Below are 19,577 nucleotides of genomic sequence, written 5' to 3' on the forward strand. Positions count from 1 at the left end.
GAAAGTGATGCTTTTGCCAAGTAGTTGAATACCAAACTTTTATCAGCTCTGAATGTGGACTTTAGCCAGCAGATAACACAGAAAGACGGACCAGCTCCCTGTGGTTCTACTTGCAATCTTCAGTTTTTCGCTTAAATAATCGATGAAACATTACTTAAGCACAGGCTTTGGAGTCAGTTAGACTTAGGTTGGAAATTCAGCTCTACCATGTAGTAGCTATATGATCTCAGGCAAGTTATTCGTCCTCTCCATGCTTCTCATCCATAAAATGGACATAACAATACCTACCTCAAGAGGTTGTTGTATTGATCAAATAAAAATATAGATAAAGGACCTAGTACAGTGACTGACAGGTTACAATTCTCAATAAAAGGAAGTGATGCTGATGATAGGCTGGGGACTAAAGGGTGTATATGCTCTACCTCCCACCTTGGAGAAAACACATTTGGAAAGATAAAAGGTAAGAATATATAATATTAAATATCAATATAAATGATAAGTTTTTTCTAATACTGCAAACAATGTCAAAGGCAAAAAAAAAGACAGAAGATTTCAGATCAAATGATGTCCAGTTGCTTTCAGCTTTACTGTTCCATGATTTTAAATGAGTTGGACAGGTGACAAGTGCTAGAGAAGTTCAGAAGATGGGGAGAAAATTATCAGCCAGAACGGTCAGTAGTGTCTTCATGGAGGAGGGAGACTTGATCTGGATCTTAAAAATGAATAGGCTTTGGAGAATGAAGGGGATAGGGGGCTTTTCAGGGAGACATAATGACATTAAACAGAAATGCACTGGTAGTTCAGAGCAAGACATAGTCTTGGTCAGTGACTACACCAGTTTAATTGTAAGCTTAGTGTTTGAGAAGAAAATGGCAGGAAATTTTAAAATATATATATTGGCAGGGAATAAAAAGCCAGACTAATCAGTTTGAAATTCATCTTGAAGAAAATGGGTTCCCATTCCTTCAGAGAAATGAGTCAGGAAATGGCAAAAACAAACATTTTTTTCCCATGCCTCAGGTTTTCCTCAGCACCAGAAGAGGGGCTTGGATCTTCAATCGTGTCGGAGACTATGGATATCCTTTTGATGTGTTGTTGACTTCTCGATTTCAATATTTTATGAAGAAGATTTGTGGTCAATCATTAGCAAATATATTTTTGGAAAAAAAGATGAACCAAAGGTTTGATCATGAAATATTTGGCCTGAAGCCTAAACACAGGTATGTTCCCAGGCTGGGAGGTGGGCAGTAACAGCCAAGGCAATGAATAAGGACTGTTCACATAGGCTAATAGTATAGCTACCTCTATCTGTACTTTAAGCAAATCCACAGAATCTGAGATTAGATTTCTACCTTTCCCCCACAGAAGTCCAAGATCTATTGGTCTATAATTTTCAGGCTATAATTCTCCTTGGCATTAACCATTTTATCATTCCCCGAGGTACCAGTTCTTTTTACATGATGCCCAATAGCAACAACAAAATGGTAGTAGCAGGCAATGTATCATTCATTCATTCATCCAACAAACAACTGAGCATCTGTTATGAGCCAAGCATTATACTGGCATGAGAATACTGAGACTAAAGACCTAATAGTAATAGTAATACTAATAATAACACCGTACCTTTTTGAGGACTTAATATAAGACAAGCACGGTTTTAAATGAGTTACACGCATTATCTCATTTAATCCTCACAACAGCGCTATAGGTTGGTACTATTTTGATCTCCATTTTGCAGATATAAAAACTGACACTTAGAGAAACTAATTTGCCCAAGATCACACAAGTAATAAATGACAGACTCGAGAAATGGATATTTCCTTTAATACTCTAACAAGAAGACAAACAATAGAATATGATAAAGAAATGCATGGAGTGCTATGAGAGTAAGAAGGATGGGAGTTCTCACACAGCCTAGAAGGTAGACTGTGACAGCATTTCTAGAAGCTGATTTTAAATGCTGTTTTCCCCTCCAGCTTTTAATTTTTTTAATGTTTAGATTTACTTGCTATAAAATAGTAAGTACAATGATCACCCATATACCCTTCACTTAGATTCACCTATTATTAACAGTTTACTATATTTGCTTTTTCCCTCTCCCTCTCTCTGGAGATAGACAAATCCATACATATATAGCATCCATATATACATACATATATTCATAAATTTTTTCTGAAACATTTGAGAGTAAGCTGCAGTCAATACGACACTTTACCCTACATTCTTTAGCATATACTGCCTAAGAAAAAGGGCATCCTTCTACATAAACATAATTATCACACTTAGTAAATTTAACATTGATAAAATACCATTATCTAATATAATGCATATTCACATTTTCCAAATTGTTTCAATAATATTTGTAGCTTATTTATTTATTTTTTTGGCCACACTGCATTGCTTAAAGTTTGGAGTCCTAACAACTGGAATGCCAGGGAATTTCCTGTAGCTTTTATAGTTTTAAATCCAGAGTCCTGTAAGGTATTACACCATTGTATTTAGTTGTCATATCTCTGTAATCTCTCTTAATCTGAAATAAATCTCCATTTTCTTGACATGGATTTTTGTTTTTTAAGAATTCAAGACATTTGTTTTGCAGAAAGTCTCTAAATTTGGACTTTCATAGTTGTTCTTCCTCTATTATATTTAGGTTAAACAATTTTGGTGTGAATATTCATAGGTTATGTTGTGCCTTCTTGGTGGATCACATCAGGAGCCATATGATAGCAGTTTATTGCATATTAATGATGTAAAATTTGATCACTTGGATTAGGTGGTCTACCAGGTTTCTCTTTTGTAAAGATTTTTTTTCCTTTGAAACTAACCAGTGGGGTGATACTTTGAGACTGTGTTCCCCAACCTTTCAGCCATTTATTTCACCCAATTATGGAAACTGTAGCATCCATAATTTTGGTGATCACAAAATAAATTGAGGCTTTATGGAATAATAAGACATAGTCAAACAAATAGGGGAAGTAAGTAGCATTCTAATTATAAATACAAGGTCTTGGAATAGCAAAAAATACATTATGCTCTGAGGCTGCACATAGTTTGGTTTGGCTGGACTATAGGCGAAGATGGAAGAGTGACTGAGTACATCTCCTGGCTCACTGGGCAGATACATGAAAATGTTTGTATGCTCTGCTAAATAAAGAGTTCAGAATGAAGACAGCCCAGAGCCATTGAAAGATTTTAAGCAAGTGAGTGACATAATAATAAATATATTTTGGAACCATCACGCCAAAAATGATGTAGAAGATAGATTGAAAGGGGATGGAGCAGGAGGCCCTGAAAGACAGCTGTAATGGCCCAGGTGAAACAGAATAAGTAAAACTATTCTGGGGATGTTAAGAGGAGAAAGGGTGGCCTTGGTGACCAGATGTAAGACTCACAGTTTTGTGGCTTGGGCAACAATGTGGATGGTGGTACTGTTAGTGAACAGGAGTAAGTTTGGAGAGAAAGATGAAATGATGAGGTTGGAATGAGAACAGAATCTGTACCTAAAGGTTTGCGTCAAAGAATTACTAAATGCAGCAAATAAGTAATACTGTTTAAACATATGTTGTTCCTAAGAAGAGGCCAGCTCTGTCTGAACATGATGGGCTGAGGATTCTCAGAGTCTGTTAACACAGGATCCAAGTATTCACACTGCTCTTAGAAAGGTCCAAGGTTCTGCACCTTATCCTATGCTATTTCGAGGAAACACTACTTACCATGCCTAGAGTATCTCAAGGGAGTTCATAAAAAACCATTTGATATAAATCCTAAAATCCTAGGCTGTGTGACCTTGGACAAGCCACTTAACTTCTTTAGGCCTCAGTTTCCTCATCTATAAGACCTGGATAATGACAACTGCCCTGCTTCCTTCATTGGGTTTGCGTGAGACTCAAATACGTTAATGTATGTAAAATCAATTTATAACTGTAAGTCACTATACACGTGTAATTTATTATACCTTTTGGAAAATGATGGTCCAAGCCTAGCTCTTGGGCCTTTGAAGAGGAAAAGAGACTCAACAGAATGCTGATAGTCCAGTTCTGCATATTTCTTGATATATGGATAGAAGCTACTAGACTGTGGACTTATCATATCACTGAGAGCATTATTAGTCCTTGAGAAGCCATGCACGTACTCATCAAATAAAATAATTCTTCCCTCACTTCTCCAACATCTTCTCTTTAAATGTCATCCAGGGTCCAACTTATACTCTGAGACCCTTATCTTTATCAAGCTGGTATACATTAGACCTTTCCCAAATTTCATGAATAAAGGGAGACTACTAGCATATTGATTAACCACCTCAATCAAAATAGAATTTTACTTACATGGTAATGATCGTTCCCTCTCATGATCTCTCTTGATTTCTCCTTCTTTATCATCATTCACAGAGCTCTGAGTCAGCATCCAACGGTAAATGACTTTCTGCCAAATTGCATAATTTCTGGCTTGGTGAAGGTGAAATCAAACGTGAAGGAATTCACAGAGACAGCGGCCATATTTGAGGATGGCTCCAGGGAAGATGACATTGATGCTGTTATCTTTGCTACAGGCTATAGCTTTGCCTTTCCTTTTGTTGAAGATTGTGTCAAAGTAGTCAAAAACAAGATATCTCTGTATAAAAAGGTCTTCCCTCCTAACCTAGAAAAGCCAACTCTTGCAATCATAGGCTTGATCCAGCCCTTGGGTGCCATTATGCCCATTTCAGAGCTCCAAGGACGCTGGGTCACTCAAGTATTTAAAGGTAAGTGACCATGCAAGATGACTACCTAATTACTTAGTGGCTTGTTTAATTATGTTTATGTTCTTGCTTATAAATAGCTGAGACAGTATGTATGATTGTAACAGTGCCTGGCACAAAATTAGTACTCAAAAATTAATTTTTGAGGGAATATAAAGTAGTAATTTATAACCATAGACATATAGCAGAATCTACAGGAAGTTTTCTGAAAATAGGCATGCTTTGCCTGGTGGTGTTTATTTAATAAGTCTCGGGTGGGGCTGACATAAGATTGTTGAGAAAATGTTCCCCAGGTGATTCCAATGTGCACTCCAGATTAAAATCCACTCATCTAGATTTTAGACAACTGATACATATTTGTGAAGCAAAAGAATTTAATCTTCTTTCATTATAGTTAGAGAAAGTCAAATATAGAAGTGCTGTGATTTCATTTCAGACAAAAATTAAGAGCTGGTTAAAGACTAGTCCAGAATGAAGAAGATTCAGCCACTCAAAGTCTTACTTTCCCCCCTTTATGTTCCCTCTTTCAGAAAGTTTTGCCTAGGAAAACATGAGAAAAACTTTGGGGTTTGAGATAGTAGGCTCAATATGAATCAGCAGAATGATGTGGCTTCCAAAAGACTTAACTATATCTGGCATCATTAAAAAACTATAATGTCCTGGAATTTACAACTGTTCTTCCCTGAACTGGCGAGACCACACCCAAAGATATTTTAAAAGTGAAACTGGAGTACATTAAAAGGAGAGAGACAAGAATGGTTAAGGGATTTGAAAATGTGCCATTTGAAGTACAACTAAAGGAGCTGGAGAGGTTTGGCCTGGAGAGGATAAGATTTAGGGGAGATATGAAAGTTCCCTTCAGATACCTGAATAGATGCCCCATGGCAGAAGGTTTTATATATTTGCTTAGTATCACTTCAAAGGGTTGAACCAGAAGCAAGGAGTGAAATTCTAAGAGTTTGCACAGTATCAGCTTAACATTAAAAATAAACTTTGGTCAGGCCAATATGAAGTAGATTCAAGCCTCAGAATAGGGGGAAATCAGATGACTTTTAAGGTTCCTTCTAACAAAGAAGTTCTTTGATTCTATGGTTACTATAATAAAATTTGCTACCATTACTAATGTTTAATTAAAAATATTCAAAGTTCTTGTTGAGGGACTTCCCTGGTGGTCTAGTGGCTAAGACTCTGCATCCCCAATGCAGGGGGCCTGGGTTTGATCTCTGGTCAGGGAACTAGATCCCACGTGCCTCAACTAAAGATCATGCATGCTGCAAAGAGGATCTTGCGTGCCACAACTAAGACCCAGCGCAGCCAAATAAATAAATAATTTTTTAAAACGTTCTTATTGAAATTACAGATTCTTCTTCCCTAGTGAAGATCCTCATAGTAGCAGAAAAAAAAGAAGCAATGATGTTAGAGTTGATAGATAAAAAACTTTTCCAAATTTCCCCAAAGTTCTTTCATTTCTTTTCTTTTTTTTTTTTTTTTTAAATTTTTTGGCTGTGCCGTGTGGCATGTGGGAATCATAGTTCCCCAACCAGGGATCGGACCCATGCACCGTGCAGTGGAGGCATGGAATCTTAACCACTGGACTGCCAGGGAACTCCCAAAGTTCTTTCATTTCTTCATTCTTCATTCTTCATTCTTTCATTTTCAATTCCTTTTAATTCTATCCAGTAGATCATGTACCCCTTGAGCACTGGACCAGCAATCCAATGCAAGTAACCTGTTAAGTTGGCTTAATTCCAGTCATATAAAGTGGATCTTTTAATTGGGTCAATAAAGTAAGAGGAAAAAGTTGTTTTAAAATAGGCCACAGCATATTAGTACACTTTGAACAAAAACGAGACTCTTTTCCAGGACCAAGTGAACCATTGAGAGAATTAGGGAAAATGAGTATTTGGAAGATTCCACATTATGACTGTGGGATTAGGGGATCTTAGGGGAAATGCACAAAAAGCTCAGTTTCCTATGCTAGCAAATCTTAGTTAGTGCTAATCCCTCTAGCTTTCTTCTTAACACTTGGAAGGAAGGAATCATCAGAGAATCCCTATAACTTCATCAAATTTCCAAAAGGAACCCTGAGTTTTTTGTTCTACTGTCTGCCTACCAAATCCTTGCCTTTCTCATCCCAGAATTCTACCTTCACTGTGCCAATTTTAAGACCATTCTTTCACACCTGCCCAACTCAGCCTGTCCTCTTCCCTGGCCTGTCCTTTACCCACCAAGCCCCATTTCCCTACTTCCTTTGTTCTCTAGAATTACTATTATCTTGTCAAGAAAATATTCCACCCTTTTCTAGAACACTGAACCCACTTGCTTGCCTTGGCAGAAATCTAGTTTTCTTTTGTCTTGCTTGTTGCCCTCTCAAGAGCCCTTGCAAGTGTTCCACTTTCATTTAGTAACTTTCTTCCCTTGCAAACCGTATGAAATGATACCAATTCTCTGGATCACAAGGAGGCATTATGTCATAGGATGGCATTCAAGTTCCTCCACAAATTGGATACAGGCTGCTTTCTCAGGCCCATCTTTTGCAGGTCTTTACTATCCATCCTACAGTCTTCTAGATGCACTGAATGACTTACCCACTATGCAGCAAACACAGTAGATACTCTTGTACCCTGTGCCTTTGCTTCTGCTGTTCTGCCTGGTATTCCTCCCCTTTACTCGTTATTTGTGTGGAAAAAGCCTGTTTATTTCCTCCCTCTCTTTGTAGTATATTGAAAGCTCTTTAAATAAAAGAATCATGTTTATTTGCCTTTGTCTTCCAAGTCTAGACCAGTGCCTAGCACATGGGAGGTAGCTAATACATCTCTATTCAATGACTGCAAGTTTAGTTTTGGAGGTTTTCTAAACTCTACAGTAGAAAGTTCTTATCTGAGGATCTCAGCTTATGAACTACCTTCTCAATTTCCAGTCATGGTAAAAGGCTGGACTGGACTGAAAGAGCAGAATGGCAGCCACACCTCCTTTCTCTTGTAACATTATCTTTAGATTAAACATGCAGGGACTAGTCAGGATTACATAAATACAATCGCCATTGGCCCGAGAGCCGACTGAAAGACTTAGTTCCACAGAGTTATAATTCAGGCTCGCCCCTTTTGAACGTTGTCTTGGAACCCTTAGGAAATCTCTGAACTTCAGTTCCACACTGTTCTTCAACAACATTCTTCAGCTAACATTTACTGGCCTCTTAGTATATGCCAGACCCTCTGCTAGGTGCTGAAGATGCAAATATGACCAAATAGAAAATTCCTATCTTTATGGAACTCAGAGTCAAGCAAGGGAGACAAGTAAACAGACATTTAATGTGTTCATTCATTCAGCAGATATTTACTATATCCTAAACAAGGGTCCAATAACAATGTAGAGGAGCTGGCTATGGGAGCAGGAAGGAACAAGTACCCAATTCTCCCTACAACTGCAAATACACTGTAAAAAAGTAAGATTTTACTAAAAGGACAAGGCCATCTTGAACATAACAGAGAAGAGAACAATTAGTAATATTTATGCAAAGTTAGAGAAAATGACAAAATAAACCAAGTCCTGAGAACTACAAGGAGTTCAGAATTCTGGAGAATAAAGTATTATAGGAATTAAAGAAAATGAAGCTGGAGATATTTATAGAGGCAAAACCAAGAAAAATCCTTAGGTGCCATGCCAGAAGTTTACATTCAATGTAGGCAATAGAGAACAATTGAAGGATTAACTGGGAGATGGGGAGTCAAATCAGATTTGTAATTCAGAAGATGTATTAGAAGGAATTGAAATGGGAAATAGGTCAGTTTCGAGCCTGTGACAAATGTCGAAGAAAGACATAATGAGGGCTTTAAAGTAAGGTAAAGGAATACGAGGAGAAATATTTGAATGAAATTTCATTGGTGAATTTGAAAGGATTTGGATGGAATGTAGGTTGGAGATGAAAGAGAGAAAAGAATCTGCTCAGGGGCTATGGCCATTGATGTAAACTGGTAATATAAGAGGAGGAGCAAGATAGGAAGGAGGGAGATACATATGGTAAAAATGACATGTGCCTGAATGAGGAAACACTGCAACAACAGTATCCATGAATTAAGAACTGCACCACCGGATACAGTACACATCTTTATATATTCCTATCTATCTACCTATCTAATTTATAGTGATTTTTTGTTTGGTTGGGTTTTTGTTTTTTGTTTTGTTTTGTTTTTTGGATGAATTGGCTGCCTCACAGGCAAGAAATGACCTCCTCCTCCATAATGTTTCTAGTTAAGAGAAGTAAAAATTACGGTTGTACTATGAGAAATAATTTGGAAATCAACTCTCAAACTGTGTTTCATGAGCATCTTAAGACCTGTGATTAACTTCAAATGAAGCATTTCAGTGATTCCTCATTGACTTATGTATATAATAATTCCCAAGGCTAAAATGAAAAGAACACATGGCAAAACACAGAAGGCTATTTCTTGAGTGTTGAATTTGAGTCTCATGTTTTAAGAGGGACACACCAGGATAGTTACTAGAGTGTGCCCAGAGAAAGGCAAACAGTGGGGCAGAGAACGTGAAACCTGCTATATGCGGAACTGTTAAGGCTTTAAGGCTGATAATGGGAAGACTTAAAGAAGTTATGACAGTTGTTCTCAAGTGGTTCAAACGCTGTCATTTGTTAATACTAGACTCCTTGGCTCCAGAAGGCAGAGCTAAGTCCACTGGCGCCAGTTCCATGGAGCCAGGTTCTGGGGTCAATGAAAAGAATAATGTTCCAGCAAGTAGAGCAGCCAAACAATTAAATCATCTCCTCAGGTGATGAGATCCCCATCACCAGAGATATTTAAGGAGAAATGAGATAACCACTTGAGAGTATTTGTACAGAGAAGGATTTTACTAGGTAAGATATATTCCCATTCTAAAATTACACGTTCCAGAATTTTGTGGAGTAACACTTTAGAGTTGGGTGTGGCTAAAGTTTTCTACATGGCATAGTGATTGTAAATCTGGGCATAAAGCTAATCATTTAAATTGAGAGTTGTCTATGTCGACTTAAATACTATTCTACCTTTGTCTAGCCATGTCCTTGGTGTTAAATTCCTGCTACTGGAACTGTTTGTGCATTAGTGCTTAAATTTATTTGTTAAGATTGGGTATTATGAGTTGCCTTTGACCTTCCCCCTCACTCTCACCAAATAAAAAATTTAGAAAGTAAGGCTTATCTTCCATGGAACTTTAGGCATATAATAGGACTGAGAGTTTACTTTTACTTCTTTCTCCCTGGGGTATAAAGCCTCTTTGTTATTAAGAGTACAAGTACAGGTGTTTCCAATCCTCCCCCCTCCTTTTACTTTGTACCTCATTTTCCATATATTTTTAAGGCCATTTATCATTTCCTCATGTCCAGATTTCATTTCCCAATTGAAAGACTATGTTAGGGAGGAGGCAGGTATTGGTTGGAAAGCAGATTAGGAGAAATATCTTTCAAAGACAAAGTAGAAAAGAGTAAGTTACTGAAGTTAATATGATTATATTTTGGTGGTGGTAGGCTAAGGTGATCAAGTGAAGGTGTAACCCCCTTGCTACAGACAACTAGCCTGTATTCCTTTGAATTTTCCATAGCATGGTAATTGTTAATAGGATTAGTGTTCATACTGAGGTAATTTTACACTTAAAATTTTGATTTTTCTCTTTAGGGATAAAGACATTGCCCTCACAAAATGAAATGGTAAAAGAAATAGCTAAGGTTCAAGAGGATATGGGCAAAAGGTAAGAGTTCTCCCAGGAAGACAGGTGGTTAATTTTTCCCACTTAGTTCTTTTTTTTGGCTGCATTGGGTCTTCGTTCCTGTGCGTGGGCTTTCTCTAGTTGCGGAGAGCAAGGGGCTACTCTTCTTTGCGGTGCATGGGCTTCTCATTGTGGTGGCTTCTCTTGTTGCGGAGCATGGGCTCTAGGCACGTGGGCTTCAGTAGTTGCAGCATGTGGGCCCTAGAGCGTGTGGGCTTCAGTAGCTGTGGTGCATGGGCTCTAGGGTGCGTGGGGTTTAGGAGTTGTGGCACACGGCCTCAGTAGTTGTGGCACACAGGCTTAGTTGCTCCAAAGCATGTGGGATCTTTCTGGACCAGGGATCGAACCCGTGACCCCTGCATTGGCAGGCGGATTCTTAACCACTGCACCACCAGGGAAGTCCCCCAACTTACTTCTTAATAAGAGCAATGTTGTACTGTATTTATTGTCCTCGTGTTCGTTTAAGGATTTAGATTATATTTTGAAGGAAAAGGAAATAATAGTTTGTGACAATAGAATAGAGAATTACCACCAAGTGGTTTGAATATGGATGGGAAAGGAGAGAAAAGCTTAAGAAAATTCTACGTTTAGGGCCTAAAAGAAAACTCAAGTAGGAAAAAGCACATGGAGAGAAAACCTGGTATATTATTTTGGCAAGGATTACATGAAGGGCTATTAGAGCTGCCAGAGGAAGGGCAATGATGAATTAATGAGAGGTACATATGGTTAAATAACAAATCTGTAGGTAGATTTACAAATCTGCAGAGGCCACTTTACTGGCTGTCATGTGACAGCATACTTAGGTCACAGTGGCTCTTAGTATGAGTAATCTATAGGATCTGGGAAGGTGGTACCATCAGCCAGTATTTTAGTGCTTGGGTGGACACATTTAGCAATCTGAATTTCAGAACTTGAGCTTATTCACTGGTGATTTTTATTTGAACAAAGTTGATGTTGATGAAGTTCCTAGATTTTTGTGGAGAAGTCAGAGGCACAATCATCCCATGCCCAAAGATGTGGTTTTCTTCAACTGATTATACCAGCATAACTCTCCCTTCTGCAAGGAGGAGAAAGAGTTTTTACTTAACCCTGATACCCTTTCTAGGTGCTCTCCTATTTTCCTCCTTCCTTTCACTGCCAAACTTCTACTATATTCTACATTATATATATTGACTTGTAATACTTTCCTCTTTGTTCTCAGCTTATCTATTTCTTCCACATCCTTCAAGGACTTATCATAGCTCTATTTTAACTACCCACTTCTACATTTCTATTTAGCAGTCTAAAACCACGTGATTTACCATAAGTCTTACATTCTTCTCTGTTTTATGTGTATCTATCTTATCTAGTTCAGTAGATTATGAGGCCCTTAAGAATAGAGACATGTCTTTTCTTTCTTCTCTACTTTCTACAGCTCCTAGCCCAAAATTGAGCCAAGAGCAGATAGAAAGCATTGATTAATTGATGGAGTGACTGAATTGTTAATAGGCATGCCTTCTGTCTTCTCTGCTTCAGGTACGTGGACAGCCAACGCCATACCATTCAGGGAGACTATATAGATACCATGGATGAGCTTGCTGATCTGGTGGGCGTCAGGCCCAATCTACTGTCCCTGGCCTTCACTGACCCCAAATTGGCATTACAGATATTTTGGGGACCCTGTACTCCAATCCAGTATCGGCTACAGGGCCCTGGAAAGTGGGATGGAGCTCGAAAAGCTATCCTCACCACAGAAGATCGTGTCAGGAAGCCGCTAATGACAAGAGTAATTGAAAGCAACAATTCCACAACTTCAACAATAACAATGGCCAGGTTTATGCTGGCTGTGGCTTTCTTTGCTATAATTATGACCTATTTTTAGCTGTTCCATTGTCATTGTCCCAGTTTTCTTTGAAAGCTGGATCTGGAGATGCCTTCAGAACCTGACAAGATTGAACAACTCTCAGCTTCACATTGCCCAGAAATCTACTTTTATTTCTCTTTCCAAAGCATTAATCCTTTTTCCTGTTTTCCCTACAGTGAAATCCCACCTTTTCATTTGTACTGACTTACCGCCCTTACTCTTATGACCCATCACTTTTTCCTTTCAGTCATTCCTGGACTGTGAGCTCAGATACTCTTTTAGTCATCTTTGTTTTGTCCTTAGCAGAGTTCCTGACATGTGGTAGGTGCTTTCTTTTCTTTTTTTCACATCTTTATTAGAGTATAAATGCTTTACAATATTGTGCTAGTTTCTGCTATACAACAAAGTGATTCAGCTATATGTATACATATATCCCCATACTCCCTCCCTCTTGAGCCTCGCTCCCACCTTCCCTATCCCATCCCTCTACCTCTTCACAAAGCTCCGAGCTGATCTCCCTATGCTATGCAGCAGCTTCCCACTAGCCATCCATTTTACATTTGGTAGTGTATATATGTCAATGTTACTCTCTCACTTCATCCCAGCTTCCCCTTCCCCATGGTGTCCTCAAGTCAGTTCTCTCTGTCTGCATCTTTATTCCTGCTCTGCCACTAGGTTCATCAGTACCAATTCTTTAAATCCCATATATATGCGTTAACATACGGTATTTGTTTTTCTCTTTCTAACTTACTTCATTCTGTATGACAGATTCTAGGTCCATGCACCTCAGCACAAATAACTCAATTTCGTTCCTTTTTATGGCTGAGTAATATTCCATTGTATATATGTGCCACATCTTCTTTATCCATTCATCTGTTGATGGACACTTAGGTTGCTTCCATGTCCTGGCTATTGTAAATAGTGCTGCAATGAACATTGTGGTACGTGACTCTATTTGAATTACGGTTTTCTCAGGGTATATGCCCAGTAGTGGGACTGCTGGGTCATATGGTAGTTCTATTTTTAGTTTTTTAAGGAACCTCCATACTGTTCTCCATAGTGGCTGTATCAATTTACATTCCCACCAACAGTGCAAGAGGGCTCCCTTTCCTCCACACCCTCTCCAGCATTTATTGTTTGTAGATTTTCTGATGATGCCCATTCTAATGGGTGTGAGGTAATACCTCATTGTAGTTTTGAGTTGCATGTCTCTAATAATTAGTGATTATTGAGCATCACTTCATGTGCCTCAATTAGTTGAGCATCTCTTCATGTGCCTCTTGGCCATCTGTATGTCTTCTTTGGAGAAATATCTATTTAGGTCTTCTGCCCATTTTTGGATTGGGTTGTTTGTTTTTGTGTTATTGAGCTGCAATGAGCTGACTATATATTTTGGAGATTAATCCTTCGTCAGTTGCTTCATTTGCAAATATTTTCTCCCATTCTGAGGGTTGTCTTTTCGTCTTATGGTTTCCTTCGCTGTGCAAAAGCTTTTACGTTTCATTACGTCTCAGTTGTTTATTCCTGTTTTTAATTACCTTATTCTAGGAGGTGGGTCAAAAAGGATCTTGCTGTGATTTATGTCATAGAGTGTTCTGCCTATGTTTTCCTCTAAGAGTTTGATAGTGTCTGGGCCTTACATTTAGGTCTTTAATCCATTTTGAGGTTATTTTTGTGTCTGTAGTTAGGGTGTGTTCTAATTTCATTCTTTCACATGTAGCTGTCCAGTTTCCCCAGCACCACTTATTGAAGAGGCTGTCTTTTCTCCACTGTATATTCCTGCCTCCTTTGTCAAAGATAAGGTGACCCTATGTGCGTGGGTTTATCTCTGAGCTTTCTATCCTGTTCCATTGATCTATATTTCTGTTTTTGTGCCAGTACCATACTGTCTTGATTACTGTAGCCTTGGAGTATAGTCTGAAGTCAAGGAACCCAATTCCTCCAGCTCCATTTTTCTTTCTCAAGATTGCTTTGGCTATTTGGGGTCTTTTGTGTTTCCATACAAATTGTAAAATTTCTTGTTCTAGTTCTGTGAAAAATGCCACTGGTAATTTGATCGGGATTGCATTGAATCTGTAGATTGCTTTGGGTAGTATAGTCATTTTCACAGTATTGATTCTTCCAATCCAGGACCAAGGTATACCTGCCCAACTGTTGATGTTATCTTTGATTTCTTTCATCAGTGTTTTATAGTTTTCTGAGTACAGGTCTTTTGCCTCTTTAGGTAGGTTTACTCCTAGGTATTTTTTGTTGTTGTTGTTGTGATGGTAAATGGGATTGTTTCCTTAATTTCTCTTTCTGATCTTTCGTTGTTACTGTATAGGAATGCAAGAGATTTCTGTGCATTAATTTTGTATCCTGCAACCTTACCAAATTCACTGACTAGTTCTGGTAGTTTTCTGGTGGGATCTTTAGCATTTTCTATGTATAGTACCATATCATTGGCAAAGTCAGTTTTAGGTCTTTTCCAATTTGTATCCCTTTTATTTCTTTTTCTTCTCTGATTGCTGCAGCTAGGACTTCCAATACTATGTTGAATAATAGTGGCAAGAGTGGACAGCCTTCTCTTGTTCCTGATCTTAGAGGAAATGCTTTCAGTTTTTCACCATTGAGAATGATGTTTGCAGTGGGTTTGTCATATATGGCTTTTATTATGTTGAGGTAGGTTCCCTCTATGCCCACTTTCTGGAGTTTTTACCATAAATGGGTGTTGAATTCTGCCCAAAGCTTTTTCTGCATCTATTGAGATGATCATATGATTTTTATTCTTTAATTTGTTAATATGGTGTATCACATTGATTGTTTTGCATATATTGAAGAATCCTTGCATCGCTGGGATAACTCCCACTTGATAATGGTGTATGATTCTTTTAATGTGTTGTTGGATTCTGTTTGCTAGTATTTTCTTGAGGATTTTTGCATCTATGTTCATCAGTGATACTGGTCTATAATTTTCTTTTTCTGTAATATCTTTGTTTGGTTTTGGTAACAGGGTGATGGTGGCCCTCGTAAAACAAGTTTGGGAGTGTTCCTCCCTCCACAATTTTTTGGAAGAGTTTGAGAAGGATAGGTGTTAACTCTTCTCTAAATGTTTGATAGAATTCGCCTGTGAAGCCATCTGGTCCTAGACTTTTGTTTGTTGGAAGATTTTTAATTACAGTTTCAATTTCATTACCTGTGATTGGTCTGTTTGTATTTTCTAATTCTTCCTGGTTCAATCATGGAAAGTTGTACTTTTCCAGGAATTTGTCCATTTCTTCCAGGTTGTCCATTTTATTGGTATAGGGTTGCTGTAGTAGTCTCTTATAATCTTTTGTATTTCTGCAATGTCATTTGTAATCTCTTCTTTTCATTTCTAATTTTATTGATTTGAGTCCTCTCCCTTTTTTGCTTGGTGAGTCTGGCTAAAGGTTTATCAATTCTGTTTATCTTCTCAAGGAGCCAGCTTTTAGTTCTATTGATCTTTGCTATTTTCTTTATTTTTATTTCATTTATTTCTGCTCTGATTATGATTTCTTTCCTTCTACTACCTTTGGGTTTTCTTTGTTCTTTTTCTAGTTGCTTTAGGTGTAAGGTTATATTGTTTATTTGACATTTTTCTTGTTTCTTGAGGTGAGCTTGAATTGCTATAAACTTCCCTCTTACAACTGCTTTAGCTGCGTCCCATAGGTTTTGGATCATTGTGTTTTTGTTGTCATTTGTTCCTAGGTATTTTTTGATTTCTTCTTTGATTTCTTCAGTGATCTCTTGGTTATTTAGCAACACACTGTTTAGCCTCCATGTGTTTGTGTCTTTTACTGTTTTTTTCCTGTAATTGATTTCTAATCTCATAGCGTTGTGGTTGGAAAAGATGCTTGATACAATTTCAGCTTTCATAAATTTTCCAAGGCTTGATTTGTGACCCAGGATGTGATCTATTCTGGAGAGTGTTCCATGTGCACTTCAGAAGAAAGTGTGTTTTTCTGCTTTCAGGTGGAATGTCCTAAAAATATCAATTAGGTCTATCTGGTCTATTGTGTCTTTTAAAGCTTGTGTTTCCTTATTTATTTACTCTCTGGATGATCTGTCTATTGGTGTAAGTGGGGTGTTAAAGTCCCCCACTACTATTGTGTTACTGTTGATTTCTCCTTTTATGGCTGTTAGCATTTCCCTTATGTATTGAGGTGTTCCTATGTTGGGTGCATAAATATTTATAGTTGTTACGTTTTCTTCTTGGATTGATCCCTTGATCATTATGTAGTGTCCTTTCTTATCTCTTGTAACAGTCTTTATTTTAAAGACTATTTTATCTGATATGAGTATTGCTAATCCAGCTTTTTTTTTTAACATCTTTATTGGAGTATAATTGCTTTACAATGGTGTGTTAGTTTCTGCTTTATAACAAAGTGAATCAGTTATACATATACATATGTTCCCATATCTCTTCCCTCTTGCATCTCCCTCCCTCCCACCCTCCCTATCCCACCCCTCTAGGTGGTCACAAAGCACCGAGCTGATCTCCCTGTGCTATGCGGTTGCTTCCCACTAGCTATTTTACATTTGGTAGTGTATATATGTCCATGCCATTCTCTCACTTTGTCACAGCTTACCCTTCCCCCTCCCCATATCCACAAGTCCATTCTCTAGTAGGTCTGTGTCTTTATTCCCGTCTTACCACTAGGTTCTTCATGACCTTTTTTTTTTCCCCTTAGTTTCCATATATATGTGTTAGCATACTGTATTTGTTTTTCTCTTTCTGACTTACTTCACCTGTATGACAGACTCTAACTCCATCCACCTCACTACAAATAACTCAATTTCGTTTCTTTTTATGGCTGAGTAATATTCCATTGTATATATGTGCCACATTTTCTTTATCCATCCATTTGATGATGGACACTTAGGCTGCTTCCATGTCCTGGCTATTGTAAATAGAGCTGCAATGAACATTTTGGTACATGACTCTTTTTGAATTATGGTTTTCCCAGGGTATATGCCCAGTAGTGGGATTGCTGGGTCGTATGATAGTTCTTTTTAGTTTTTTAAAGGAACCGCCATACTGTTCTCCATAGTGGCTGTATCAATTTACATTCCCACCAACAGTGCAAGAGGGTTTCCTTTTCTCCACACCCTCTCCAGCATTTATTGTTTCTAGATTTTTTGATGATGGCCATTCTGACTGGTGTGAGATGATATCTCATTGTAGTTTTGATTTGCATTTCTCTAATGATTAATGATGTTGAGCATTCTTTCATGTGTTTGTTGGCAATCTGTATATCTTCTTTGGAGAAATGTCTATTTAGGTCTTCTGCCCATTTTTGGATTGGGTTGTTTGTTTTTGTGTTGAGCTGCATGAGCTGCTTGTAAATTTTGGAGATTAATCCTTTGTCAGTTGCTTCATTTGCAAATATTTTCTCCCATTCTGAGGGTTGTCTTTTGGTCTTGTTTATGGTTTCCTTTGCTGTGCAAAAGCTTTTAAGTTTCATTAGGTCCCATTTGTTTTTGTTTTTATTTCCATTTCTCTATAATCCAGCTTTCTTGTGATTTCCATTGGCGTGGAATATCTTTTTCCATCCCCTCACTTTGACTCTATATGTGTCTCTAGGTCTGAAGTGGGTTTCTTGTAGACAGCATATATAAGGGTCTTGTTTGTGTATCCATTCAGCCAGTCTGTGTCTTTTGGTTGGAGCATTTAATCCATTTACATTCAAGGTTATTATCAATATGTATGTTCCTATTACCATTTTCTTAATTGATTTGGGTTTGTTTTTGTGGGTCTTTTTCTTCTCTAGTGTTTCCCACTTAGAGAAGTTCCTTTAGCATTTTGTTGTAAAGCTGGTTTGGTGGTGCTGAATTCCCTTAGCTTTTGCTTGTCTGTAAAGCTTTCGATTTCTCCATCAAATCTGAATGAGATCCTTGCCAGGTAATCTTGGTTGTTGGTGTTCCCCTTTCATCACTCTAAATATGTCCTGCCACTCCCTTGTGGCTTGCAGAGTTTCTGCTGAAAGATCAACTGTTAACCTTGTGGGGATTCCCTTGTATGTCATTTGTTGCTTTTCCCTTACTGCTTTTAAATTTTTTACTTGTATTTAATTTTTGATAGTTTGATTAATGTGTGTTTCAGCATGTTTCTCTTTGGGTTTATCCTGTATGGGACTCTCTGTGCTTCCTGGACTTGATTTACTATTTCCTTTCCCATATTAGGGACGTTTTCGACTATGATCTCTTCAAATATTTTCTCAGACCCTTTCTTTTTCTCTTCTTCTGCGACCCCTATAATTTGAATATTGGTGCGTTTAATGTTGTCCCAGAGGTCTCTGGGACTGTGCTCAATTCTTTTCATTCTTTTTTCTTTATTCTGCTCCCTGACAGTTATTTCCACTATTTTATCTCCAGCTCACTTATCCATTCTTCTGCCTCACTTAGTCTGCTTCTGATTCCTTCTAGAGGATTTTTAATTTCAGTTACTGTGTTGTTCATCACTGTTTGCTGTTTAGTTCTTCTAGATACTTGTTAAATGTTTCTTGTATTTTCTCCATTCTGTTTCCGAGATTCTGGATCATCTTTACTATCATTTCTCTGAATTCTTTTTCAGGGAGGTTGCCTATTTCATCATTTATTTGGTCTTGTAAGTTTTCACCTTGCTCCTTCGTCTGTAACACATTTTTTTTTTTTTTTTTTTTTGATGGGTGAAGCTGTATTCCTGTGTTACTGGTTGTTTGGTCTGAGGCATCCAGCACTGGAGTTTGCGGACAGGTGGATAGAGCCGGGTCTTGGTTCCGAGGTGAGGACTTCTGGGAGGCCTCACTCTAATTAATATTCTCTAGGGTCTGAGGTTCTCTCTTAGTCCAGTGGTTTGGACACAGAACTCCCACCACAGGAGGTCAGGCCTGACTTCCGGCCTGGGAACCAAGATCCCGCAAGCCACATGGCGCAGCAAAAAAAAAAAGGAGCAGTACAAGAACAAAGAATAAAAAACAAAATAAAATTAGAAAGATAAAAAATATATTAGGAAAAATAAAAATATAATTGAAACAACTGCAACAAGATAAAACAAAACCACAACAGAAAAAAGAAAGGGAAAGAAAAAGGGGGGAACAAGCCGAAAGGAGCAGAACAATAACAAAGTATAAAGAATAAAATTAAACTAAATAAAAGATTTATTAGAAAAAATAAAAGTATACATGAATCAACAAGAATGAATCAAGGTAAAACAGAACCTCAATCTAAAAGAGGAAAAAGAGAAAAGAAAAAGAAAAA

The 19,577-nt window shown here is 37.9% G+C and overlaps 1 protein-coding gene across 3 annotated transcripts in view; it reads left to right on the forward strand.

Moving 5' to 3' along the window:
* FMO5 (flavin containing dimethylaniline monoxygenase 5) overlaps positions 1 to 19,577 on the forward strand; it is a 39,466-nt gene that overhangs the window by 16,607 nt on the left and 3,282 nt on the right. Inside the window, exons 5-8 of one of the 3 annotated variants that reach the window (XM_061186083.1) lie at positions 1,021 to 1,220; positions 4,389 to 4,741; positions 10,405 to 10,477; positions 12,011 to 12,356. In XM_061186083.1, coding sequence (XP_061042066.1) covers positions 1,021 to 1,220; positions 4,389 to 4,741; positions 10,405 to 10,477; positions 12,011 to 12,356 — 972 coding nt within the window. Of the gene's footprint in view, positions 1 to 1,020; positions 1,221 to 4,388; positions 4,742 to 10,404; positions 10,478 to 12,010; positions 12,357 to 19,577 lie in introns of those variants that run through there. The other 2 variants (XM_061186084.1, XM_061186086.1) reach the window with 2 other exon arrangements.

Source organism: Eubalaena glacialis, chromosome 3 (assembly GCF_028564815.1).
Source record: "Eubalaena glacialis isolate mEubGla1 chromosome 3, mEubGla1.1.hap2.+ XY, whole genome shotgun sequence".
Lineage (NCBI taxonomy): Eukaryota > Metazoa > Chordata > Mammalia > Artiodactyla > Balaenidae > Eubalaena > Eubalaena glacialis.